This window comes from Bufo gargarizans, chromosome 2, assembly GCF_014858855.1.
Source record: "Bufo gargarizans isolate SCDJY-AF-19 chromosome 2, ASM1485885v1, whole genome shotgun sequence".
In the NCBI taxonomy this organism is placed as follows: Eukaryota; Metazoa; Chordata; class Amphibia; order Anura; family Bufonidae; genus Bufo; species Bufo gargarizans.
The window spans coordinates 197,326,785-197,351,086 of NC_058081.1; the positions used below are offsets into that span (position 1 = coordinate 197,326,785).

Below are 24,302 nucleotides of genomic sequence, written 5' to 3' on the forward strand. Positions count from 1 at the left end.
TGTTCCCTTAATACAGAATGCTTAGTAAAATAGGGCTGGAGGGGTTAAAAAAAATATATATTTAACTCTCCTCATCCACCTGTTCGCGCAGCCCAGCTTCTCTTCTGTTGTCGTCTTAGCTGTCCAGGAGGAAAAGGACCTGTGGTGACGTCACTGCGCTCATCACATGGTCCGTCGCAAGATCCATCACCATTGTGCGCAGTGACATCACCACAGGTCCTTTTCCTCAAAAAGAAGCTGGGTTGCGCGAACATGTGGATTAAGGTGAGTTAAAAAAAAAAATTATATTTTTTTTAACCCCTCTATCGCTATTTTACTAAGCATTCTGTATGAAGAATGCTATTTTCCCTAATAACCATGTTATAAGGAAAAATAATAAAATATACAGAACACCAAACCCGAACTTCTGTGAAGTTCGGGTCTGGGTACCAAACATGCTGATTTTTCTCACGAGCATGCAAAACCCATTAAAATGCTTTGCACTCGCGGGGAAAAATCGCATGTTCCCGCAATGCACCTGCATCTTTTCCCGCAACGCCCGTGTGAACCCAGCCTAAACGGCAATTCCTCTGATTTCCAAGAATGGTCACGATAGACCTAAAGGACGCTTATTTCCATATCCCGATACATACTGACCATTGGAAATTTCTCAGATTTGCTGTCCCAGAAAGGGGAGGTATAAGACATTACCAGTTTACTTGTCTTCCCTTCGGAATATCTTCCGCCCCCAGACTGTTTACAAAAATCATGGCGGAAGTAGTGGCTTTTCTCAGATTGGAGGGGGTTCTAGTTTTGGCCTATTTGGACGATCTATTAGAATCCCAAAGAATCTAGGTTTGATCATAAATTGGAAAACTTCTGATCTTTCTATCTCCAAAAAGAAAAAAATTCCTGGAAATGATTCTAGATTCAGGGCTCGTTCACACAAATGTTTTTTGCGTTCCCTATACGGGACGTTTTTGCATTTGAATGGGTCCGCAAAAGATGTTGAGACATGTCCTATTCTTGTCTGTTTTGCGGACCGAAGGAACATGGGCGGCATGGTCGTGTGAACAAGCCCTCAGCGAGACAAAAAAACTTTCTTCCTCTGGAGAAGGTAGAAAACTTAATCCAGATGCTCAAATACTTCAGAGGTTGGATAAAAGGTATCTATAAGACAAGCTGGTCCTGACTGCTTTAATGGGGCCCCCCTTTGAGCCCATTGATGAAATTTCATTAAGATTTTTTAACTTTGAAGACTATATTTTTGATGAGCCATTACTTCTGCCAGAAGGGTATGTGAGTTACAGGCACTGTCTACTGTTTTCCAGTGTTTTTAATCCTTTGAAGACTGGCTTGTTTTCAAATTGGAACCCTTGTTTCTCCCAAAGGTAGTGTCATCTTTTCATAGATCCCAGAACATAATTTTTCCCTCTTTTTGTGATCAACACAGTAATAAGGAAAAGTTTCATAAGTTAGACATCAGAAGATCTGTTCTCCTTTATCTCCCAAAAACTGAATCATTGAGGAAGGATAGAAATCTTTTTATTCAATTTTCAGGGCCTAACAAAGGTAACAAGGCGACAGCAAGTTCCATATATAGATGGATTAGACAAACTATAGCGGAGACTTACAGCGTCTCGGGTAAGCCTTCTCCTATAGGTATTGAAGCCCATTCCACCTCATGTGCTCAAACAGCCTCAGCTTCTCTAGAAAGCATTTGTAAGGCTGCTACCTGGAAATCTGTTCACACCTTTACTCGTCATTATAGGGTAGATGTTTTTTCCGCAAAAGATTTGGCTTTTGGACGTAAAGTCCTCCAGGCAGCGGTGCCTCGCTAATTTCTTCATCTCTGTTAGATCTCATGGGTGCTATCGTGGAGACGACTAGGGGAAACGGTAATTACACTTAGCGGTAATTGTATTTCCTGGAAGTCTCCACGACGGCGCCCTGTTGCCCCCCCCCCCCAAAAAAAAAGAAAATACATACATACAGTCAGGTCCATAAATATTGGGACATGGACACAATTGTAACATTTTTGGCTCTATACACCACCAAAATGGATTTGAAATAAAACAAACAAGATGTGCTTTAACTGCAGACTGTCAGCTTTAATTTGAGGGTATTTACATCCAAATCAGGTGAACGGTGTAGGAATTACAACAGTTTGCATATGTGCCTCCCACTTGTTAAGGAACCAAGAGTAATGGGACACAATAATCATAAATCAAACTTTCACTTTTTAATACTTTGTTGCAAATCCTTTGCAGTCAATTATAGCCTAAAGTCTGGAATGCATAGACATTACCAGATGCTGGGTTTCATCCCTGGTGATGCTCTGCCAGGCCTCTACTGCAACTGTCTTCAGTTCCTGCTTGTTCTTGGGGAATTTTCCCTTCAGTTTTGTCTTCAGCAAATTAAATGCATGCTCCATCGGATTCAGGTCAGGTGATTGACTTGGCCATTGCATAACATTCCACTTCTTTCCCTTAAACTCTTTGGTTGCTTTTGCTGTATGCTTTGGGTCATTGTCCATCAGCACTGTGAAGTGCCGTCCAATGAGTTCTGAAGCATTTGGCTGAATATGAGCAGATAATATTGCCCGAAACACTTCAGAATTCATCCTGCTGCTTTTGTCAGCAGTCACATCGTCAATAAATACAAGAGAACTAGTTCCATTGGCAGATATACATGCCCATGCCATGACACTACCACCCCCATGCTTCACTGCTTAGGATCATGAGCAGTTCCTTTCCTTCTCCATATTCTTCTCTTCCCATTACTCTAGTACAAGTTGATCTTGGTCTCATCTGTCCATAGGATGTTGTTCCAGAACTGTGAAAGCTTTTTAGATGTTGTTTGGCAAACTCTAATCTGGCCTTCCTGTTGTTAAGGCTCACCAATGGTTTACATCTTGTGGTGAACCCTCGGTATTCACTCTGAAGTTTTCTCTTGATTGTCTTTGACACACATACACCTACCTCCTGGAGGGTGTTCTTGATCTGGCCAACTGTTGTGAAGGGTGTTTTCTTCACCAGGGAAAGAATGAATTTTTCGGTCATCCACCACAGTTTTCTGTGGTCTTCCAGGTCTTTTGATGTTGCTGAGCTCACCGGTATGTTCCTTCTTTTTAAGAATATTCCAAACAGTTTTGGCCACGCCTAGTTTTTTTGCTATCTCTCTGATGGGTTTGTTTTGCTTTTTCAGCCTAATGATGGCTTGCTTCACTGATAGTGACAGCTCTTTGGATCTCATCTTGAGAGTTGACAGCAACAGATTCCAAATGCAAATAGCACACTTGAAATGAACTCTGGACCTTTTATCTGCTCATTGTAATTGGGATAATGAGAGAATAACACACACCTGGCCATGGAACAGCTGAGAAGCCAATTGTCCCATTACTTTTGGTCCGGTAACAAGTAGGAGGCACATATGCAAACTGTTGTAATACCTACACTGTTCACCTGATTTGAATGTAAATACCCTCAATTAAAGCTGACAGTCTGCAGTTAAAGCACATCTTGTTCGCTTCATTTCAAATCCATTGTGGTGGTGTATAGAGCCAAAAATGTTAGAATTGTGTCTATCCCAATATTTATGGACCTGACTGTATATGCATATATAAAACATTTATAGAAGGCAATAGAAGTGGAGATATATTTATTGGAATGTGAAAAAAACAACAATTTTTATGTATTTCTCCAAAGGAGTTCTTTGTGATTCACTGAGGAGTTAGGTAGGGGGGGCAATTTAATCTCTCTACATGTTTTACCTGTCCCTGATAGGGCGGGGATAAGCTCATGGGTGCCGTCGTGGAGACTTCCAGAAAATACAATAACCGGTAAGTGTAATTACTGTTTCAATTCCCTCTCTGGAATTGAAGCGCAGCACCCGTCCTGAACTTCCAGCACTGCCGGGGTTGCATAGCATTATATTAATTTATGATGCTATGTAACCCTTAGTTCTGGAATGTATTGAATAACACTGACCGTATTATGTCAGTGTTATCCAATACAGTCCAGACCTCTAACAGTTACATAGCATCATAAACCAATATAATGCTATGCAACCCTGGAAGTTCAGGATGGGAGTTGCTGCATACTCTCCCTGCGAGTCCGGAGTGTACAACTCGCTCATCTCAAAGCTGCCAAAGGCATAGAAGTGGACATCCTTTGGCCACATCCAACACTGAGGACCACTTCATTGTGAACAACACAACTCCAGCACATTTAAGGGAAGTGAGAGGCACCCAAGTGTCAAGTAAGACCATTCGCAACCGTTTACATTAGCGTGGTATGCGTGGTATGCGTGGTAGACGACCTGCAATGGTACCTGACCACACCACCAGGCTCAGGCGTCATCGACTTGCCTGGGCCAGAAAGCATCTACACTGGACGAGGGACCAGTGGACCTGAGTGCTGTTCACTGATGAAAGTTGATTCACGCTGAGCAGAAATGATGGCCGCCAATGATGTTGGAGACGTCAAGCAGAGCACTATGCATCAGCCACTGTGGTCACCAGACAAGCCTTTGGTGGTGGTGGTGGTGTTAGAGTGGGCAGGTGTGTCTAGTCAATACAGAACTGCCCTATACTTTGTTAATGGTACAGTGACAAGCCCATACTACTTAAATAAAATCATTAATCCAGTCCTTGTGCCTCTGCATGAACAACACAGGCCTAAAATCATCTTTATAGATGATAATGCGCCAGCTCATCGAGGTCGCATCATTAGTAAAAGGCTTGAATCCCATTGAAAACCTATGGGATCAGCTGAGTTGCCATGTAGAGGCTCATAACTCTGTACCCCAGAACCTCAAAGACCTGAGGGCCACCCTTCAAGAAGAGTGGGATGCCATGCCATTCCTCGGCAGACAAGTCGGATTGTGAACAGCATGAGACTTCATTGTCAATTGCTTAAGGCCACGTGACAAGTTATTGTGACTGACATTTTTGTGGGGCTATACCCACCACTGTTGTTGGCTTGTGTTTTAATAAATTGTTTGAGATAAGGAAATCACCATTGCATGCTTCTACTTAGATGCCCTACTTTACTGTAGTGTGAACTTTTTACGTTTTCCATAAATTTCACCCGAAAGTCAAACTTTTTGTGAATAGTGTATACTGGTGTGGGCCAAACATTTTGACTTTTTATCACTACTTTTCTGGTGTATAGAGATTAATAAATGTTCCCCAGTGCATTCTAGTCACACAGTGAGGGAAGGATGCTCGCCGGCTGCCTCACAGCGCCTACGCCGAATACTGAATGGGACGGCGCAGACGCAAGATTTCCCCGGCAGACAGGGCCGGCAGCAGGAGACCAATGCCCTGTCAATCAAGAGTAGAAGGGCATGGAATGAGGTGGGCGAACTGAGCCTCTAGGAGCAGGAGCAATGCCCCCTGCTCCTATAGGTTAATTTGCATATCATCAAAGTTATTATTGCACAAAAACGGGGCCACACTGAAAAAAAAGAATAGAAGAGTTAAATTCAGGTGACATTTGCACATGTATAATGTCAGCCTGTTTAATAGCAAAAATTGTGGTGACAGAAACCCTTTAAGGATGAAATATAGACACAGTACCACTAGGTGGCAGTGTGTGAATAGAACACTGAACGGACATTAAAGGGGTTGTCTCATCATGGATAATGGGGGCATATCGCTAGGATATGCCCCCATTTTCTTATAGGTGCTGGACCCGCACCTATATCGAGAATGGAGCCCCGCAAGGTGGTGGCTGGAGGACTCCGGTCCGGCCACCACTAAGCTGGCTCCCCATAGAAGTGAATGGGAGCATACCGCACATGCGCAGCCCCCGCTCCCATTCATTTCTATGGGGCTGCCGGAAATAGCCGAGCCAGCGCTTGGCTATTTTCGCCAGCCCCATAGAAAATGAATGGAGGGCGGCTGCACATGCGCAGTGCTCCCTCCTTCACTTGCAGGGCTCCATTCTCGATATAAGTGTGGGTCCAAGCGGTGGGACCCCCACCTATAAGACAATGGGGGCATATCCTAGTGATAGTCCCCCATTGTACATGATGAGACAATCCCTTTAATGGATGCAGGGTTATTATAGGAATGTTTTCAATACAATTGGAGCATGTTTGATTTGTGTAGAATCGATTTGGACACACATTTTCAAAAAACTCCACGAATCGTAGACAACAAATTTCAAGTTTGGCCATCTCTAATCCACAGGAATGCAGGAGTGGGATATGAACCCAATATGTTGTGTGCAGCTGGAGATGACCACTGCCTGGGCGCCAGAACTTAGAATAAGGCCTCATGCACACGACCGTATGTATTTTGTGGTCCGCAAAAAACGGATCAGCAAGAAATACAGATGACGACCGCGTGCATTCTGTATTTTGCGGAACGGAACAGCTGGCCCCTGATAGAACAGTCCTATCCTTGTCCGTAATCTGGACAATAAGGCTCCATTCACACGTCCGCAACGTGTTTTGCGGATCCACGGAGCCGCAGTTCCGCAAAACACGGAAAGCGGCAATGTGCGTTCCGCATTTTGCAGTCCGCACATTGCCGGCACTATAGAATATGCCTATTTTTGTCCAATTGCGGACAAGAATAGGACATGTTCTATTTTTTTCGGGAACGGAAGTGCGGGCCTGCAATTCCGTGTCCGGACAGCACATAATGCTGCCCCATTGGAATGAATGGGTCCACAATTCCGTTCCGCAAATTGCGGAACGAAATTGCGGACGTGTGAATGGAACCTAATAGGACATGTTCTATTATTTTGCGGAACGGACATACGGAAACGGAATGCACACGGAGTAACTTCCGTTTTTTTTTTGCGGACCCATTGAAATGATTGGTTCCGAATACGGTCCTCAATAAAAACGGAACTGACACAAAAAGAATATACGTTCGTGTGCATGAGGCCTAATGCTTGTACAGACAATTTTATACATTGGTACTGCTGATGCCCAACACGGTTGCCACAGCAAAGATCCTTACTGGCAGTAAATAGGGAGGCTGCATCTGACAGCCAATTAATCAATCTGGGTGGGCTGCTGGACCTAAGGACATTCAGCGCCGTGCCAGTCACCCAAGGACTGTATGGAGGGGATCTATAATGGCAGCGCCACCATCTCAGCTATTGCTGGTGTGCGGTAAGCAGCCAGAAGATTGTTGAACGGGGCACAGGACCAGAGCTGGTGAGTATGAGTCTTTCCCTAGGTGCCACATACTAGGGGGGAGCGCACTTAAGAGACCCAATCCTGGAATATCCCTTTAAAGAGGTGGTTATCTGAGCCAATAAAAAAAAAGGGAGGGATGCTGTTCATATGAAAAAACTCTATATTCATCATCCCAAACCCCTCTCCCTCCAAGCATCACTGCTCTGTTCTTCCTGTCAGACTTTGTCTTCCTGATGGTGACATGCCCGTATCCCACACACCACTGCGGCAGCCAATCACCAGCCTCAACAGTCCCATGTCATATAGGTATGTCATTGCAGCTCTAGAAATGCAGTGGCAGGCAGGATTGGAGGTGCTGAAGTGATGGCGGTATGCGACAGTGACTATATGTTCTTATTCCAATACTGTGCTTTCACATGGACCTGGCGCCCCTTGCGTTACGACAGCTGGTCATGTGATGCAAGAGGGGCAGGTCACTGCTGCGTCCTGTGGTCCAAACCCAGTGGTAGAGACCAGGTATGTATGATCACCACCGCTGGTTGGCCGCTCTGGAGGTCTGTATTAGTCATGGAGAGGGGCGTAGCTATAGGGGGTGCAGAGGTAGCAGTCGCTACCGGGCCCAGGAGCCTGAGGGGCCCCAAAAACCCTTGTGCCACATAAGACACTGGTATTATAGAAAGTGCATGCTGGTCAAGTTACACCTCGGCTGGTGGGAAGGGGTTAGGTTAAGGATTTGGCATGGGGAGGTGCCGTTTAAATTTTTGCCTCAGGCAGCACGAAGTCTATGTGCTTCCCTGGCAACAAAGTACTGAGGGAAGGGGGGCCCGAGCAGAACCCTTGCACCAGGATCCATGAGCTTTTAGCTACGTCCCTGGTTTTGGACAACCCCTTTAGGGGTTTTCTGAAATATTTTAACTGATCGGTGGGGGTCCGACCTCGTCGTTCAGCGGTTTGAGAAGGCATCGGCACCTATCACAGCTATGAGATGTCACGTTCATCGATCACATGGCACAGCTCGGCCCCATAAAAGTGAATGGGGCTGACCAGCAATACTGAGCACATACGTTATACAATGTACGGCGCTGTGCTTGGTGAGCACGGAGACGGCCGCGGCGCTACTGTGAGAACCGGTGCCTTCTCAAACAGCTGATCGGTGGGGGTCTCGGACCCCACCAATCAGATACTAATAAAGCGCAAAATACTATAAAACTTAAAGTTAACATAATTTATACTACACAAAGAACCCAAAATATTGCCTATTTGTGGGTTTCTTCCCCTAAAAACAAATTTTAAAAAAAGTTTATAATAAATTACAATACGCAATATGTACCCCACAATATGCAATTAAAAATACAACTCCTGCCTCACCCCTCATAAAGATACCTCATGGAAAAGCAAATGGGCTCTTGTGGTGGGGGGATGAATACATTTTTTGGTGCTTTATTACAATAAACATATCATTCTTCCTGGAATAAGACTTGACTCTCCCTCTATGGCGGACCTCATATGTCATCTATCACTGTTACCATGGAGCCCTGGAGGTTGTGACCACCGCCCTCACCCTCCGATACACTCAGACGCAGCGCATGGCGTCACGTGACTCCCTGACGGCTTCCAAAACGTCATTTTTTCCCAGAAGGCGTGACAGCAGGTCACGTGACCACAACGGCAGCTTCCTGTTGGCCCAGACGCGCACAGTCCTTTACATGGGTGTTGTAAGCGCCCGGCCTGAGACAGATGGAGCCTGGTAGTTGGAGTGACACCGGCCACCGCTCCTCTGCCGGGGACAGCGCGCAGGTAACGGGGCTGTTGTCGTCACGTGTTACGTCAGGGTGTAGTGTGAATAGTTACTAACGTCACAGTTACTCCTGTATGTGTTAGGGCTGGGGTACTAGGATGTATCAGCTGGCATTACCCAGCGGCTGCCACTTGTTACTGACTCACTTCCTCCTTGTCTCTTTTTCTAAAGCCCACATTGCCCATCCTTGGCATGTGTGAATGTATACAGTAAATGGGTACAACATATATGTGGACTGGAAAAATCTCTTCTTAACATAAGTCCTTGTGTTGTCAGATGGGTAGCTGTGCATTGCCAATAACTATAGGGCAGCTGACAACCAGTATAGGAGATGTAATGGAAGCGTTTGATGGGGGGGAGGACAATCTGATGGACAGGTGATTGCCCCGCCATTCCAGCGATACTATGTGTGTGGTCGGCATTGGTAATCACTGACAGGGGGGTATTCATGGTGCCTGCAGGGGTCTGATAACTGAATACAAAAGCTCCATTGTAAGTAAGTGCTGCACAGAGGACTTATCATGTCAGATGCATCTATATGGCAGCTCTTCCAATGAGATTGCTTTATTTCATTACCATTCCTTGTGATTGTAATAATTCTCCTTGACAGGGATGGACGACGGAGTCCAAGGGGGCTGGTGTGGAGAAAAAGGGACCATATCTGATGAGCAAGGGTCCTACCATCCAGGCCAAGTTACGTGAGTATTCCCAGGGAGTGTGACCTGTAGGATATAGAATTATACATGAAATCCAGCAAACTCTTTGTCTATGTGTTTTATTTAGGCCTCATGCACACGACCGTATATTGGATCTGCATGTAGAGCCATTCATTTCTACAGGGCTGCAAAAATGCAGATTGTTAGTGCAGGCACTTAAATGATCCTTTCTGGGCAGCAGATTGTGCGGTCTAAACAGGGATCTGCTGCCCAGAAACCATGCAGCTGTATGAGGATGAGCGATGGCAATAGTGATCACACATCCTCATACTGTGGAGGTGATCACTGCATGTAAATCACCCCCACTGAACGAGCAGCTGACTGTCAGGAAGAAATGCTTCCTTCCAGACAATCGGCTTTAGCTCAGCACATGTAAATGCACCTTTAGGGTCCATTCACACATCCGGGCGGGTGTGTTTTGCGGATCCGCAAAATGGACAGCACCAATGTGCGTTCTGCATTTGCGGACCACAAATTGCCGGCACTAATAGAATATGCCTATTCTTGTCCGCAATTGCGGACAAGAATAGGACATGTTCTATTTTTTTCGGGAACAGAATTGCGGACCCGGAAGTGCGGGTCCGCAATTTCGTATCCGGGCAGCACATCGTGCTGCCCCATAGAAATGAATGGGTCCGCAATTCCGTTGCGCAAAATGCGGAACGAAATTGCGGATGTGTGAATGGGGCCCTACCCAGCTTACCAGCCTCCTGGATGGCATGTCTACTCCTACCTCCCCTTACTGTATCTAGCTGCATAGTTAGCCACATTTGTTGTTCAGGAGGCTGTGAAACCTAGCTGAGCCCCCCCCCCATGAAGATCTTTAATGGCGACCATCTTGTTTGTCCCCCAGCTTTCCCAGTAACACCAAGAAATGGCCAAACAAAATACTAACAGGGCTCAGTAAAAGGGTAGCGTGGCCTTTTGGCTGTGTGTGGGAACCATACATTTAGAGCCCATGGTAGGGTTTGGCAACCTCCAGGCCCAGCACGCCAGCTGTTGTGAAGCTACAACTCTCAGCATGCATACTTCCTCTGATTTTCTAAGAACTCTCATAGAAATGAATAGAGCATGCTGGGAATTGTAGTTTCACAACATCTGGAGTGCTACAGGTTGCTGACCCCTGGCCTAGAGCAAGGTCAGATGTGTTCTGTTAATTTGGGAAGTGCTTTCAAGGTCCAATAGTATGGAAACAGGCATGGAGTAAGTAATACAGCCACATGCCTCAACCATAAATGACACCTTGCCAGGGTTTTTGCCCCCTTTTAATGTTAATTGGGTTTTAAAATTTGATTAAATTTTTTTATTTTTTATTTTTTTTTAAATAGATCACTTTGGTAAGTTTGGGTCTGGACAATTTAATTTTCCCATTGATTCGATGGCTTCTAAGTGACTTGCTTGAAATTATTGATTAATAAAAGACCTCAGGATAACCCCTATCCTCTTTAGGCCTCATGCACACGACCGTATTTTGTTTCCGTGTCCGATCCGTTTTTTTTGGCGGATAGAATGCAGACCCATTCATTTCAATGGGTCCGCAAAAAACGCAGACAGCACACCGTGTGCTGTCCGCATCAGTATATCCGTTCCGTTGCTCCGCAAAAAAAAATAGTGCATGTCCTATTTTTTTCTAGTTTGCGGACAAGGATAGGCATTATTACAATGGATCCACTAAAAAAACGGATGCCATACGGAACGTCATCCGTTTTTTTTTTTGCGGATCCGCAATTTGTGGACCTCAAAACACATACTGTTGTGTGCATGTAGCCTTTCTCATGTGTTCCTGCACAGGGATCTACCTCAAAGTGGTAATCAGGCTAATGCAGCTATCCCCTGTCCACAGAATAGGAGATTGCTATTCAATTGGTGGGGGTATGATTGCCGCAGGTCCCATTTCCACATCCAAATGGAGCGGCTGGTTGAGAATGTGTGCTGCCGCTTTATTCATTCTCTGTGAGCGTGGGATTTTACCCCTAGAATACCAAGCAAGGTGTGAGTCACTCTTTCAAGTTTTATCTTGCCCTTCTCTTGTACATGAGTTGGGAAAAAAAAGGGTAAAGGGGGATTTAGACGTTCAGATAATCCGGAACGATCGTTCCTGAATCTGCCCATGTAAAGGTCCCGCAGATCATCTTTTGAATGGGTGAAATGATCGTTAGTGCGGCACCATAATTATCCTTTCTGGCCAGCAGATTGTGCGGTCTAAACAGCGATCTGCCACCCTGACACAATGCAGCTGTATGAGGATGAGTGATAGCAATAGTGATCCCTCGTCTTCATACTGTGGAGGTGATCACTGCATGTAAATGCAGAGTTCTCCTCCACTGAACGAGCAGCCGACTGTCAGGAAGGAAGGCTCTGTATGTGTAAATGCGCCTTCAGGGAACCAAGCTCTTTGATGGTTTGAGCCAGAAAGGGTGATGGGGGTCATCTCTGTTAGTGAATACAAGGCGGCAGTGCATGTAGAAAATATCAGTAGTTTTAATATAAATGCAAAGTTGGCTGCTGTGGGCCTCGCTTACCCTGGGAAATCATTTGTTCTCGCCAAGGAAAGTTACATCTAGCTATACACTCTTTCGGTTGATGACTATCCTGACTGCGATCCCCATACACATGCACTCTCAGCTGAGTATGCATGTATTCTGAAGGGGTAGTTGGACATGTTGAAATCCAAAAGCTGTTTCCTCTCTTCCTGACATCAGGCAAGGTGCTGGGAGGCCCCCATAAACACTAGAGGCCTCAAAAACACCTTTTCCACATGAGGACTACTGTCTGTACAGATTTACTAGATTTTTTAGTATGTACGTGAGCATTGCATTACTAGCCACTTCTGGCCCCCATTCATGGTCTTCAGTACAGTGCATTATGTGGGTATGTTCTACAGAGAATCTCCTGAAAGGCAGATATCAAACAATGTATCGTACATTGTGATCAGCTATAGCGGAGCAGTGTGTAACTGCAATCCCAAGGTCTAGCGGGCCGGTGCCTCTCCCTTACACACTGCACCCTGTGCATGAAGTGCATTCCACAGCAGATGTTTGTGACCTTTGTAGGGCACATTTCTACAGGCAACAGGGCAATGTAGATGTCTTTAAAGGGAACCTGTCACCCGGATTTTGGGTATAGAGCTGAGGACATGGGCTGCTAGCACATCTGCAATACCCAGTCCCCATAGCTCTGTGTGCTTTTATTGTGTAAAAACACTGATTTGATACATATTCAAATTAACCTGAGATGTGTCCTGTCCCTGACTCATCTCAGGTTAGTTTGCATATGTATCAAATTGTTTTTTTACACAATAAAAGCACACAGAGCTATGGGGACTGGGTATTGCGGATGTGCTAGCGGCCATCTAGCAACCCATGTCCGCAGCTCTATACACAAAATCCCAGTGACCGGTTCCCTTTAAAAAGTATGACCCTATATCAGTAATATAAACATGTTAGCTGTAACAGATTGTGTGAAATACTATAGCTGGCCGTAGTCATCTGCCCAGCCAATCCCCATAAATATTAATGTTAGCCCATCCCTTTTATGATTGGTGGGATCTCTTTAAAAAAAAAAAAGGCCATATCTTGGACCATGTAAGGCTCTGTGCACACTGCATTCAAGCCATTAAAGGTAGATTTCCTTATGTACAGCTCCAGTGGAAGGCTCTAGCGTATTGCCATTCACTGGTATACATCATCCGTTGGCCACAATATTTTAAATAAAAGCAGTAGCCCACTAGATAATTCTGCTGTGCTTTCCTATACGGTAGAACACACAATATATCCATGTATACTGGCCTGACACTTTTTGGGCCCCCACTGGGCGGATGTGCCAGACATGAGCTCTGATGTAGGAAGCACAGAGCCCTGGGGTCTGTTCAGATGTGTCAGATTTGACAAGGATTTTAACGTAGATTCCTATCCATCAGCAAGCCGTGGCTCACCCTTGTCAATGGAGTTCACCTGTAAACCTGTTCACCTGCAGCAGAACATTTCTGGGCTTTTTGGCTATGTCATGGGAAAAATAATCTGCTGTGCAGATAAGTAGCATTCTGCCTATTTTATGCAAGAAGCCCCATTGGGGTCATCCTCATGCAGATCTGATACACAATGGAAGTGAATGGATGCCTCCGCGTTCTGGCACATAGTTTATAGTAAAATACAGGTCAGTTTATAGTAAAATACAGGTCACTTTAACAATATACCGATCCGATGCAGCAAATGACAACTCCCATATTGGTTTTGCAATGTTCTGGGTTGCTTTATGTCAGACAGGTTATAGGAACTGGTCTGTCAGGGATTACACTCTGACCGCCTTAGGCTTGTTGCACTTGTGCAAGAGCAGGTTCACGGGAAAGGAGCAGGTGTTAGGTTTTCAGATTGTAATGGGCACTACTAGAAATACTTGCTGCACTTCTCTTGTGTGCAGGGCATAATGCCAAGCTTCTGTCCTTTCAGAGAGGCAGCGAGACATGGCACGGGCCACTCTCAGAAAGAAAGGAATGCTTGGAGGAACAGGAAAAATGAAGGCAGCACCTAAAAGGTAGGGCCTACTGAACAATACGAGGTGTGCTGGTCGTATGTGTGTATTGTAGTAATACCTTTTCTGTATTGCAGGTCAGTAAAGTTTAACAGGGGATATGCAGCCCTCAGCCAGGCATCTGACGAAACGCTAGTATCCTTGGAGTCTGACAGGTGACCTTTTTTTTTTTTTTTTATGTCTCTGTGTTTGAGTATCAAAGGCTATGGGATGCCTTCTGAGACTTCTTTAATTATTAATTTACATTTATTGTGGGCTAAAAAACTGTTTTGCAATAGCTTTTACAAAAAAAAAATATTCACCATTTGGCTTCTGCAGCGTCTGTGATTCACAGAACATAGCAGCTGCAAATTGCCATTCTGTGAAAACTCCGTCTGACTTTCTAACAGCTTGTTCTCCAGCCTCTCATCTTCTTAGGGTACTTTCACACTAGCGGTTTTCTTTTTCAGCATTGAGTTCTGTCCTAGGGGCTCAATACTGGAAAAGAACGGATCAGTTTTATCCTAATGCATTCTGAATGGAGAATAATCCGTTCAGGATGTCTTCAGTTCAGTCACTGAACTGCGTTTTGAACGGCGGTATTATCTCCGTCCAAAATTCCGGATTAGTTGCCGGATCTGGCATTAATTTACATTAAAAAGTATTAGTGCATTAAAAATACCGCAATGCCGGATCCGTCCTTCCGGTCTGCGCAATTTAAGATTGATCCGGATTTCATGCAGATTGCCGGATCTAGCTGGCAGTCTCGGCAACAAAACAGCTTGCCGGATCACTCTGCCGCAAGTGTGAAAGTAGCCTAAGCAGAGTTATGCCCTAATCAAAGTACGACTGGAGAGCCCCAGAAGCAGCAATGTGCCGAAACGACGTTTAGCTTAAGGCCGGATCCGGATCAATGCCTTTCAATGGGAATTCATTCCGGATCCGGCCTTGCGGCAAGTCTTCAGGATTTTTGGCCGGAGCAAAAAGCGCAGCATGCTGCAGTATTTTCTCCGGCCAAAAAACGTTCCGTTCCGGAACTGAAGACATCCTGATGCATCCTGAACGGATTTCACTCCATTCAGAATGCATTAGGATAAAACTGATCAGGATTCTTCCGGCATAGAGCCCCGACGACGGAACTCTTTGAAGACAAGAACGCAGGTGTGAAAGGGCCCTTAGTCGATTAGCTGTCTCCAGCAGTTTCCTGGGCGTTGACTCTGGACCAGGTAGCAGTGGTCCATTAGCATCAGAAGGATCAGATCAGTGAGATGAATAATGTTTTGTTTTGTTTTTTGTTGCACCTTTATCTAATTATCAAATATAATCCTTCCAGACCACCCTTTTTATCAAGTTTGCAAAGCAGCTCTATATCGGTTATAGTCGCACAGTGCAGTGACATCGGCATTTTTACAAAAGACCACTTTCTTTTGATACAATTTTGCAAAAAATGTGATATGACTGCACTGTATGAACACACCCAGTGTGTATAGAGAACACTATGAAATTACTAGAAACTGATCCAAAACCAGTAAAGCAATGTATTTCTAAGGTACAGTTACATTTCATCTGGGACATTTTAGTCGCAGATGGGACTTCCCTTTAAGGGCGGTGTTGCACACAGTTTTTGATGCAGTTTTTTTTTTAAGCCAAAGCCAGAAGTGGATTCAGCAGGAAGGAGAAGTTTTAAGTCCTTCCCTTATATTTCTCACTCCTTCCAACCCACTTCTGGCTTTGGCTCAAAAACCTTCATCAAAAACTGCCACTAAAAACTGTGTGAGACTACGCCTTAATGTGGTTTTTAGCTTTGAGTGAAGATAACAACATTTTTATATGGGAGATAAAGCTGCAGGGACAGGCCATTGGTTTCAGTGCAGGGTTAATGATTGATGGTAGACAAACATTACAGTCTAGGGTGGGGGTGAATTAGGCGAAGTGAAAGGGACAAAAGTTTCAGTTTGTGTTAAAGCCATTATATAGTTACAGTTTGCATATCAGTTTTAAAGGGGTTGTGCAGTGGCTTAACCCCTTCAGGCCAATTTTCACCTTCAGGACACAGACTAATTTTGCAAATCTGACCAGTGTCACTTTATGTGGTAATAACTTTAAAACCCTTTTACCTGTCCATTCTGAGATTGTTTTCTCGTCACATATTTTTTTCCATGACAGTGGTAAAATTGAGTCAAAATATTTCATTTTTATTTATACAAAAAATACCAAATTTACCAAACATTTAGAAAAATTAGCAATTTTCAAAATGTCAATTTCTCTGCTTTTAAAACAGAAAGTGATACCTCCTAAAATAGTTATTACTTTACATTTCCCATAGGTCTACTTCATGTTTGGATCATTTTGTAATATACATTTTCTTTTTTTGAGACGTTAGAAGGCTTAGGCTACTTTCACATTAGCGTTCGAGGCTTCGCTTGTGAGTTCCGTTTGAAGGCTCTCACAAGCGGTCCCGAACGGATCCGTCCAGCCCTAATGCATTCTGAGTGGATGCGGATCCGCTCAGAATGCCTCAGTCTGGCACCGTCTGTCCTCCGCTCCGCTCATCAGGCGGACACCCGAACGCTGCTTGCAGCGTTCGGGTGTCCGCCTGGCCACGTGGAGGCAAACGGATCTGTCCAGAGTTACAATGGAAGTCAATGGGGGCGGATCTGTTCGAAGGTGACACAATTTGGTGCATTTTTCAAACGGATCCGTCCCCCATAGACTTTCAATGTAAAGTCTGGACGGATCCGTCTGAACGGATACCATCGTTTGCATTATAGGAGCGGATCCGCTCCGAACGCAAGTGTGAAAGTAGCCTTAGAAGTTTAAAAGCAAATCTTGAAATTTTTCTGAAAATTTCCAAAACCCAATTTTTAAGGACCAGTTCAGGTCTGAAGTCACTTTGTGAGGCTTACATAATAGAAACCACCCAAAAATGACCCCATTTTAGAAACTAGACCCCTCAAGGTATTAAAAAACTGATTTTACTAACTTTCTTAACCCTGTAGGTGTTCCACAAGAATTAAAGGAAAATGTAGATGAAATTTCAGAATTTAACTTTTTTGGCAGATTTTCCATTTTAATCCATTTTTTTCCGCTAACAAAGCAAGGGTTAACAGACAAGCAAAACTCAATACTTATTGCCCTGATTCTGTAGTTTACAAAAACACCCCATATGTTGTCGTAAACTGGATTAAAGGCACATGGCAGGGGGCAGAAGGAAAGGAACGCCATATGGTTTTTGTAGGCTAGATTTCACTGGGATAATTTTAAGTTGCCATGTCACATTTGAAGACCCCCCTGATGCACCCCTAGAGTAGAAACTCCAAAAAAAGACCCCATTTTGGAAACTACGGGATAAGGTGGCACTTTTGTTGGTACTTTTTTAGGGTACATATGATTATTGGATGCTCTATATTACACTTTTTCGTGAGGCAAGGAACAAAAAATAGCTGTTTTGGCACCGTTTTTATTTACAATTTTTATCTGACAGGTTAGATCATGTGGTATTTTTATAGAGCAGGTTTTACACAATAACAATATTTTTGAAACAAAAAAAAAAGTTTTAGTGTCTCCATATTCTGAGAGCCATAGTTTTTAGATTTTTTTTTTTAGGTGTTTGTCTTAGGTAGGGTCATATATATATATATAAATAAATATATATATATAAATTTTTTTTTTTATTTTTTTTTTGTGGGATGAGATGACTGTTTGGTACTATTTTGGGGTACATATGTATTTTTGATCGCTTGGAATCACACATTTTTGGCCCCGAGCCACTGACTGCTGTTTTGAGGAGTTGCCGTGCCGAAACTACACAGCTCTGTACATTGTGTAGTTGGGAGCAATACTCCAGTCAGCACAGCAATCACTTAAAGGGCAGTGCTGCAGTAAGTGGGCATGGCTAATACGTAGTGTCCGGAGCTGTGTACTTCTGCGGAGACAATTCCCCGCAGGTCAAGAAATTATTAGGGTCAGGGTGACAGTTCCCCGCAGGTCAAGAATCCCTGCTGATGAGATGAATCATTCACTCATCTCTACCACAGATTTTGATATTGATGAGTTATGGTCCGTGGTAACGGAATTCTTAGAACCTTGTACGCCAAACTTGAAAACACAAGTTCGGTCATCCCTACTTAAGGATAGTAAGTACTGGGAATTCCTTTTAATTAAGGTCCATTCACACGTTTGTAGAATTGGGTCTGGATTTGTTCTGCAACGTTGCAGAACTAATCCAGACCCATTCATTCTCTATGGGGCCGGAATGGATGTGGACAGCACACAGTGTGCTGTCCGCATCCGCATTTCTTGAGCGTGGCCCCGATCTTCCGGTCCGCGGCTCTGCAAAAAATAGAACATGTTCTATTCTTGTCCACAATTGCGGACAAGAATAGGCAGTTCTATGGGGGTGCCGGCCGGGTGTATTGCGGATCTGCAATACGCTGCGGACGTGTGAATGGACCCTAAAGGGAATTTTATAAGTGAAAACCAGGAGTCGGACTAAAAGAGAAAAGGTGAAATATTTATGGCCTGGCATTGGCTTACAAATACTGATGGAAAATGCAGATCAAAGCATTCCATCGCGACAATCTCCTGCTCATCGGTGAAGAAGATCACAGCATTTTCATGCAGCGATCTCCTCCACAGTATGGAAAGGAGTGATCACTAATGCCATCGTTCGTCATCCTATAGAAACAGTTTGCCGACAGCAGAGGCTGTTTAGACAGCACAATCTGCTGCCGGCAAATGATAAATTAGGTTACCACATCGGGTAATCGGCGGCACATTTACACCAGCAGGTTGTCGCTAATGGGCGTTCCTATAAAAGCTTTTTAGCGATAATGTTATGTTGTGATTTGCAGTTTTAAAAGGTCTATTTTAGATGGAGAGAGCTAAATGAAATGTTTTCCTTTTTCCCCATCTTTTCCATTTCCTGTCTACACCCTGCTGACTTTAACTCCCGATTCCTGTCCTGATTTCCTCCCTGCTGTAGTGATGTAGAGTTGGAATCTAGATGCTCCTCTGGATATTCCTCAGCAGAGGTAAGTTTATATTGAAGAAATACATCCCCCTTGATATTCCGGGTCTTAAAGTAACAATGGATTCTTTCTACATTGCATAAAAGATCTAAGATAAAAACTGCACCAGCAATTGTACACCAATAAAAACTAGGATAGATGTCCTTTTTACTACAGGTCCATTTTGGCTCTTGTTTTATTTATTTATTTTACAACACAATGACTTTTTTTTCTCCAAAATTTATGACGAAAAAATGTAAACTAAGCCAACTACAATATAGCTTAAATTTTTGGACCAGAAGTTTATAGATGCACCAGATTTATCATACAACCTAAGCCACTGTGATAACAGTGGTGACAGATCCACTTACGAGCATCATTGAAAGGGTGGGTGGGGGGGAATTCTCAAGACTGGCGTACCCACATGCCAGTCTTAATCTCACTGCGCTGGCGTGAGAGGCCTGGTGCAGACTTTAACCATAACTTACGCCAATTTCTTTCATGCGTAAAGCGCTTAGTAAATGTTCCTCTATCGCTCTTTCAGGATGAATCCTATTAAACTAGGCATAATGCCTGGTAGGGATGACCCGGCTGATTACCATACGATATGTTATGCAGTTATTGAGCAATCCTTGTTTTTAAATTTTATGCACAGTAAGGCTCAAGTGCTCAGAGGGTGAGCACCTTAACTCCTTTGCTCAGCATCGCTGGACACTCTCCCCTCCACTTGTTTGACAGGACCAGGCATCAGAAGAGTCTTCTCGCCTGGCCCTGTCATCCTGTGCCGCAAAGTACACCCTTGACACATGCACAGTAGATCTGATTCTCTTTGTCCCACTACATATAAGACCACTGCGCATGCAGTGTGGGTGTGCTTTATGGCACAGGGTGACAGGGTCAGGCAAAAAGACACTTCTGATGCCAAGCCCTGTCATTCAAGTGGAGTGCAGTGCCAACTGGAGGTGCTAAGGTGCATCAAGTGGCTAGGGCCAGTTTTGATTTTAAAGGGTTTGTCCAGGATCATAAAAAATATGGCTGCTTTCTTCCAAAAACAGCCCCACACTTGTCCACTTGTGTGTGTGGTATTGCAGTTCATCCCTATTCACTTCATTGGAGCTGAGCAGTAGTACCAGACACAACCTACAGACAGATGTGCTGTTTTTAGGAGAGAACAACCCCTTTGATCATCTGGGTCAGTCCTACCAGGTATTATGCCTGGTTTGATAGGGTTGATTCTGCTGAAATCCACAAAGGTGCTTTTTGCATTTTTCCATATATTACAATAGGCTGGGTGTACTTGTACAGGGAGTGCAGAATTATTAGGCAAGTTGTATTTTTGAGGATTAATTTTATTATTGAACAACAACCATGTTCTCAATGAACCCAAAAAACTCATTAATATCAAAGCTGAATATTTTTGGAAGTAGTTTTTAGTTTGTTTTTAGTTTTAGCTATTTTAGGGGGATATCTGTGTGTGCAGGTGACTATTACTGTGCATAATTATTAGGCAACTTAACAAAAAACAAATATATACCCATTTCAATTATTTATTTTTACCAGTGAAACCAATATAACATCTCAACATTCACAAATATACATTTCTGACATTCAAAAACAAAACAAAAACAAATCAGTGACCAATATAGCCACCTTTCTTTGCAAGGACACTCAAAAGCCTGCCATCCATGGATTCTGTCAGTGTTTTGATCTGTTCACCATCAACATTGCGTGCAGCAGCAACCACAGCCTCCCAGACACTGTTCAGAGAGGTGTACTGTTTTCTCTCCTTGTAAATCTCACATTTGATGATGGACCACAGGTTCTCAATGGGGTTCAGATCAGGTGAACAAGGAGGCCATGTCATTAGATTTTCTTCTTTTATACCCTTTCTTGCCAGCCACGTTGTGGAATACTTGGACGCGTGTGATGGAGCATTGTCCTGCATGAAAATCATGTTTTTCTTACCTTGCAGACTTCTTCCTGTACCACTGCTTGAAGAAGGTGTCTTCCAGAAACTGGCAGTAGGACTGGGAGTTGAGCTTGACTCCATCCTCAACCCAAAAAGGCCCCACAAGCTCATCTTTGATGATACCAGCCCAAACCAGTACTCCACCTCCACCTTGCTGGCGTCTGAGTCGGACTGGAGCTCTCTGCCCTTTACCAATCCAGCCATCTGGCCCATCAAGACTCACTCTCATTTCATCAGTCCATAAAACCTTAGAAAAATCAGTCTTGAGATATTTCTTGGCCCAGTCTTGACGTTTCAGCTTGTGTGTCTTGTTCAGTGGTGGTCGTCTTTCAGCCTTTCTTACCTTGGCCATGTCTCTGAGTATTGCACACCTTGTGCTTTTGGGCACTCCAGTGATGTTGCAGTTCTGAAATATGGCCAAACTGGTGGCAAGTGGCATCTTGGCAGCTGCACGCTTGACTTTTCTCAGTTCATGGGCAGTTATTTTGCACCTTGGTTTTTCCACACGCTTCTTGCGACCCTGTTGACTATTTTGAATGAAACGCTTGATTGTTCGATGATCACGCTTCAGAAGCTTTGCAATTTTAAGAGTGCTGCATCCCTCTGCAAGATATCTCACTATTTTTGCCTTTTCTGAGCCTGTCAAGTCCTTCTTTTGACCCATTTTGCCAAAGGAAAGGAAGTTGCCTAATAATTATGTACACCTGATATAGGGTGTTGATGTCATTAGACCACACCCCTTCTCATTACAGAGATGCACATCACCTAATATGCTTAATTGGTAGTAGGCTTTCGAGCCTATACAGCTTGGAGTAAGACAACATGCATAAAGAGGATGATGTGGTCAAAATACTCATTTGCCTAATAATTCTGCACGTAGTGTATTCCTGCCATTAAAACCTCCCCAGAGCTCTGTGAATCTGTCAGCAGTATAACCATTAAACAGACTGCCAGGGAGGCAATGGGAACCTAAATTCTCCAAGGCTTCCCAGGTCTACCATCAGAACCCCTATACCATGCACTGCAAACTGTGATTGACTTTTTTAAGGTTGCCATACACATAAGATTAAAGTCAGCCGACTGTCGTTTGCGGATGACCGTTCGCGCTCGTTTTTCAATCTCTGGCGCCAGACTCTTGTCTGCCAAAAATGCAGTCCGCCATACTGCAAAACTTTTGCCGTTCATGGGCTGAAACTGCATGTTGATGGCCTTGTGCTCGGGCACCAGGAAGTCTGTTTTTTTTACAAAACAAATTACTCCCTGGTCGGGCAGTTTAGTTGGTGGGATCGTTCGTACGAACAATCCCATGGATGACTGATCGTTTGCAATGCGGCCGATCATTATCTCAAATGTATGGCCACCTTTAAATGTAATTAGTATTGCATAGCGTTTGTTTCAGGAAGGGAAGTGCATTTTGATCCAGGTTATAATTTGGTTCATGTTTCTCTTTTTATAGCAGGTCTCACAAGACCTTAACAGGCAACTTCTCCAGGACGGCTATCGCTTAGATGAGATTCCAGATGATGAAGATCTAGATTTGATTCCCCCCAAGCCTGTACGTTCATTCCCCTGTTCATGCTGCTTGGGGGAATCTTGGGCGTGCTGCATCCAGTGATCAAATATGGGAAAAATATATGTTGTCCCAACTTCTATCCACTAGCTGCCACCTCAGCTTTCTCTAATCTTGGGAGGTCACTGATCAGGCAGTCTACAGAACTGACATGTATGGATAGACGACCTACACCTGGCATGTATAGGCCCTCTTGATACAGAACGCCTCTATGAAAAGCCTGGCTTTGTTACATGCACCTAAGAACACTATTCATGGCCAGATACTTTAGCTTGAAGTAACATAGAAGAAACTGCTATATACCTTGTGACAATCATTTCCAAAGATGTTATCTATGGTGCTTTTAAAATGGTACAAAGAAAGCTAACAGTGATTCCAAAGAAGGGGGACATCAGCATTGATGAACATGAGTCTCATGGGTTTGATGCCCTTCTTGTATTCTCAATGGGACAGTCTGTTTGGCTGATGCTATGTACTACACCATACTGTGTTAATGCTCTGATCTGTCCTCTGTTACATCATGGAAACAGGTCATTCACTGAGTTACTGAATACGGACAGTGGGAGTTGTGATACATTAAGTAATGTTAAAGCGGATGGGATTCAGTTGAAGAAACTGAGAAATTTGTCTAGCCAGATCTTTCATTGGTTCCTTCTGTTACAGTTTTAGGAAATGTCCACATCACATTATATTGAGTAAGTGCAAGTAGGGTGGACGTGAATGTTTACGTACTGTAAAGTAACACTTCCTTTACAATGAAATAGGCTTATAATGTAAGACGTTGAAGTGTTGCGTTTATATATCTTTAGCAAGAATGCTCTGCAAAACAAGCAAGAACTAACTTTAAGGCTGCGTGCACACGGTCGTGCTTGGTCCGGGCAACGGCAACAGTTCCTAGACCAACTATGGCTCATTTGAGCTGAACTAGCTGCATCACACTGAATGATGCTGTGAGTTCCTGTCCAACTATGGCTCTACTGTCCCGTACTCAAACGATGCCTTGAGTTCTGCCCGACAGGGGGTCTACTGTCCTGTACTCGCAGCATCATTTGTGTATGGGACAGTACACCAGTGATTGAGCTGGAACTCACCGCATCATTGATCACTACACTTTAGTGAGTTTAGCTCAGATATGCAGAGGTCAGTCCAGGAAATTCGTCTGTCACACGGACCAAACATTGCCATGTGCAAGCGCTTACAGACACAAGTAACTCTAATACAAATGTTTAGCTGAAAATAAGTATCTTTAATAAACTCTCTTTCTGTTTTATGTACACTGTGCTTTCATTAATAGGAGATTCTCCTTCTCCCTATGTAAGGCTACTTTCACATCTGCGTTTTTAATCCGGCAGAGGATCTCAAAACCTGAATTAAATGGATCAGTTTTGTCCCCATTCATTGTCAATGGGGACAAAACTGATCAGGATGCATCGGTTGCATTTTGGGGCTGATGCAAGCTGCATTTTTGTGTCCAGTTTGAAAAACAAAACAAACCTGATCAGGCAAGAAAGTTAATGGTGCCTGATCCGTTTTTTTTCCATTTCCTCCACCATGACGGCTATACTATGAGATTGACCCTTGACCTTTGTAGGGG

General features: G+C 43.9%; 1 protein-coding gene across 1 annotated transcript; it reads left to right on the plus strand.

Annotated features, from left to right (window-relative positions):
- The first annotated feature begins 8,798 nt into the window (after nt 1-8,798).
- On the plus strand, nt 8,799-23,978 carry FAM219B (family with sequence similarity 219 member B). The gene is made up of 6 exons (XM_044279867.1): nt 8,799-8,934; nt 9,546-9,633; nt 14,100-14,184; nt 14,259-14,336; nt 19,145-19,193; nt 22,595-23,978. The coding sequence occupies exons 1-6, from the start codon at nt 8,875-8,877 to the stop codon at nt 22,751-22,753; spliced, it is 519 nt and encodes a 172-aa protein (XP_044135802.1). The 5' UTR covers nt 8,799-8,874; the 3' UTR covers nt 22,754-23,978.
- Nucleotides 23,979-24,302: the final 324 nt, after the last annotated feature.

Excerpts from the sequence above, each read along its gene's own strand:
- FAM219B (XM_044279867.1), top strand. The coding sequence starts at position 8,875 with ATGGAGCCTGGTAGTTGGAGTGACACCGGCCACCGCTCCTCTGCCGGG. Across the intron at positions 14,185-14,258 it reads ATGAAGGCAGCACCTAAAAG|GTCAGTAAAGTTTAACAGGG; the intron begins GTAGGGCCTACT and ends TCTGTATTGCAG. Across the intron at positions 14,337-19,144 it reads GTATCCTTGGAGTCTGACAG|TGATGTAGAGTTGGAATCTA; the intron begins GTGACCTTTTTT and ends TCCCTGCTGTAG.